At 35.0% G+C, this 3,561-nt stretch overlaps 1 protein-coding gene across 1 annotated transcript; it reads left to right on the forward strand.

Moving 5' to 3' along the window:
- Positions 1 to 1,182: 1,182 nt before the first annotated feature.
- LOC111692058 (formin-like protein 14) lies at positions 1,183 to 2,930 on the forward strand. Its single transcript, XM_023455756.1, has 2 exons — positions 1,183 to 1,294; positions 2,171 to 2,930. The coding sequence occupies exons 1-2, from the start codon at positions 1,211 to 1,213 to the stop codon at positions 2,861 to 2,863; spliced, it is 777 nt and encodes a 258-aa protein (XP_023311524.1). The 5' UTR covers positions 1,183 to 1,210; the 3' UTR covers positions 2,864 to 2,930.
- Positions 2,931 to 3,561: the final 631 nt, after the last annotated feature.

Consider the following 3,561-nt stretch of genomic DNA (forward strand, 5'->3'; position numbering starts at 1 on the left):
TGCAGCTCAAAATACATAAAAAACACTTGGGTAACTCCATCTAAATAAAGGAGGCAATTGGGACCCCTCTGGCTACAGGACTATGAGCTTATATGCAAATTTTTAGGAAATTCCATGCTATGCAAAAAAATTGTGAGCCTTTACCTTATTTTCGCCTTCAGTGACTGGACTATATCGGGAATTAAAAAAAAAAAGCATTTTGAAGCTCTATTGATTCTAGTTTTTAGATCTTTCGGTCGAAATTTTTTAGGTGCTACGGTTATCAGGAAATTATAATAGCGCGAGAAAAAATTTTACAATTTTTTTTCTCATTCCACGGATTTACATGCACCAGATAGCTTGTTTATTCAGCTTCAATATCCTTTTTTTTATTTCGATACGACCATTTTTCAACGAAATATCGGGCTTTTAATGGAAAAGGATCCTTTTGTCTTCAATCATCGATATCTCGGCGAGAAATGGTCGTACAGAGAATTGAAGGGCAGTTTCGAAAACTGGAATAAATCTGCCTCAACATTTTTTTTCATCTTTTACACGAATTTTGAAAAACAGGAAAAAGAATGCTTTTAAATTTAGTTACCTACTTTCCAATATCGATGTTCTGTAGGCATGCAAAGTAGCTCTGACCATCGCGTATATTGACCATAATGAAGAAGATTTCATACTTTTGCTTAATTCAGAAAAATGTACCAATAGTTCATTTTCTGAAAAAGACAATGTTATTCTCAGCTCGATAATCAATAATTTTTTTATATGTTTGCTAATAAATCTTCCTCGACTTTTCTGGTAATAAACTACATTCTATCTTCTTTGCTGCTTCAATAATTTCTGGCGGAGTTAAGTGAATTCTTCCATCTCAAATAATAAATAGTTATTTGTATGGGTCTGGCTAGCCCGACTATTCCAAAAGTCTAAAGACTGAGATTCAGCCCTTGTCTACCACACTATGTTTATGGTAACTGTATACATAACACTGCACTACAAAGAAAATTTAAAGGCCAATTTCCATTCATAGTCTCACAAATTACCGGTAATTATAAAAAAAATTCAAACACGAAGTTAATGGAATTTTTTAACTTGCATTATCTTGTATTATCTTGTATTATCAGTGGGAGACATCTACGTTTCTATTTCTAAAATTAAATTTAAATAGAAAAAGACAGAGGGACACGTCGATATCCCCCACAGAGAAAAATATAAATAGAGTTCGATGCCCACAAAAATCACACAATCATCAAAGATGAAGTTCCAGAGCATTGTTCTTGTGGCTCTAGTAGCAATCGTGGCAGTACATGTGAGTAGTTCATATAATTGTTAATTTGTTTTTTGGTTTTTTTCTTTAATTGCGCGTGGTGAAATTTTTACATAATATTTGCTGCTCGTAGAGTTACCACAAATGTTTCTCAAAATATATCAAGGAAAGCTGTATAGAATTTAATTTTACCGACATAAAAGCTATTGAAGGAAATAAGTACTAAATTTGTTTAATAGACATTTTCCTATAGAAAATAATAATTTATAATTCCAGCTAATAGGAATATTGTTTACTACTATTGCACACATACTTTGAAATTATAATCAGTTAGGTACATCGAGTTAACTTCTGGTGCTTAAATATCTGTATTTTATGCCAGAACTATTGACATTGTAACTAAATTTTCGAAACAGATAAGAATTTAACACAAACTTGTCTCTGTATAGACCACTATGTAAAATTCAAATTCTTATCATCAAAATAACATAATATGTACCTATATAGGTAGAAACTTTTATAGTTTTTATTTTATTCAGACTAATTGAAAAATGTATATAAATATATTTTAGAAAAACTGGGAAACAACACTACTTATTTTCGCTTTATAAAATTTAACCTAACTTTTTTTTGAAGTACACTGTCTACCTCGTCACATTATTATCCAAATAATACGTTTAATTTTTTTTTCAAAATTTAATTAAGTACAAAGCTTAAAGTATGATAATATATTACAGTTAAAATAATAATTTTGATGTCGGTTTCTTTTATAATCCAGAGTACCAGAAACTTGCAAATATTTTAGTTATGTTGGTCCTACTGATACCAAACAAAATTTCCAATGTTTTCTGTTAGCATCTTTTCCCGTAGGAATAGTGACTATTTCTGACAGAAGTAACTGTAGATTATTATTTACAGGCGGTGCCTTACTTTGGACCTGAACACCATCAAAGGATTGATCGCAGACGTGAACATCACAACCACCATGATTCGTGGAGGCACGCTCCAGAAGATCACCATGCGAGGATAGTGCCATATGTAGAGGAAGACCCATCTTCACCCCCACCACCTCCTAGTGATGAACCGTCCCAACCAAGTGACGGATCATCCCCACCACCACCTCCTAGTGACGAACCTATAGTAAAAGAAGATCCATCTTCACCCCCACCACCTCCTAGTGATGGACCGTCCCCACCAAGTGATGGATCATCCCCACCACCACCTCCTAGCGACGAACCTATAGTAAAAGAAGATCCATCTTCACCCCCACCACCTCCTAGTGATGAACCGTCCCCACCAAGTGACGGATCCTCTCCACCACCACCACCAAGTGACGAACCAATCGTTAAAGAAGATCCATCTTCTCCCCCACCTCCGCCAAGTGATGGACCGTCTCCACCACCACCGCCAAGTGACGAACCTATCGTTAAAGAAGATCCATCTTCTCCCTCACCACCACCAAGTGACGAACCTATCGTTAGAGAGGATCCATCTTCACCGCCACCACCACCAAGCGGAGAGCCATCCCCACCACCACCAACTGATGAGCCTTCATTAGCTCCAGAAAGTCATTCCTGGTTTAAATCTGTAAAAGGTTTATTCCATCAGTAATTAGTATAATGTTAATGTATAATGGATATTTTCATAGATATATATAATATATTTTATTATTAGCTCACATATTTTTATTCTTGAGGTTTTAAGCAAATTCCAACAAGTCATATCAAATGAAATCAAACAACATTCTACGATATCGGAAATCTAAATATTATGCATACAAGTTGTCCCACTAAGGTCGGCGATGCACGACACCAGAACTTTGGGGAAAATTGTGTTGAATAAATCGACCTAGAGAAATCGCTGGAAATGGTTTTCAAGTCCGTAGTTTGGCCGCTAGGGGCGCAATCTACATACCAAAACATAGAGTTGATTTTTTTTTAGAAATGAATAGCCGGATTCATTGCGCGTAACTTTTGTTATTGACATTTTATTCTATCTCTCGACCAAAAGGGTGGGGGAAGTCCCTAATATCTGATAAAAAAATGTATTTCTTAGAGGATTGGCTCATCAACAGCCCATGGTGGTATACCTCTTTGAAAAGGACTTTTCATGTTTTATCTCGTGGTGAATGCGTATTGCGTGGAAACCTATAAATGGCGTTATTTCAAAAGAATGCCGTTTTATGGATTTTTCTCAAAAATTTTAAATGCAATGCTATACGTATACATAAATGAATTCAGCACAAAAATTTTATGAATATATGATATGTTTGAAATTTATAACGAAAGTGTTTTTATTTATTGGCGCTA

Source organism: Anoplophora glabripennis, unplaced genomic scaffold, assembly GCF_000390285.2.
Source record: "Anoplophora glabripennis isolate ALB-LARVAE unplaced genomic scaffold, Agla_2.0 scaffold850, whole genome shotgun sequence".
NCBI classification, from domain to species: Eukaryota; Metazoa; Arthropoda; class Insecta; order Coleoptera; family Cerambycidae; genus Anoplophora; species Anoplophora glabripennis.

Coding starts and splice junctions, on each gene's coding strand:
- LOC111692058 (XM_023455756.1), top strand. CDS start 1,211: ATGCCCACAAAAATCACACAATCATCAAAGATGAAGTTCCAGAGCATT. Junction 1,295..2,170: donor TAGCAATCGTGGCAGTACAT/GTGAGTAGTTCA, acceptor TATTATTTACAG/GCGGTGCCTTACTTTGGACC.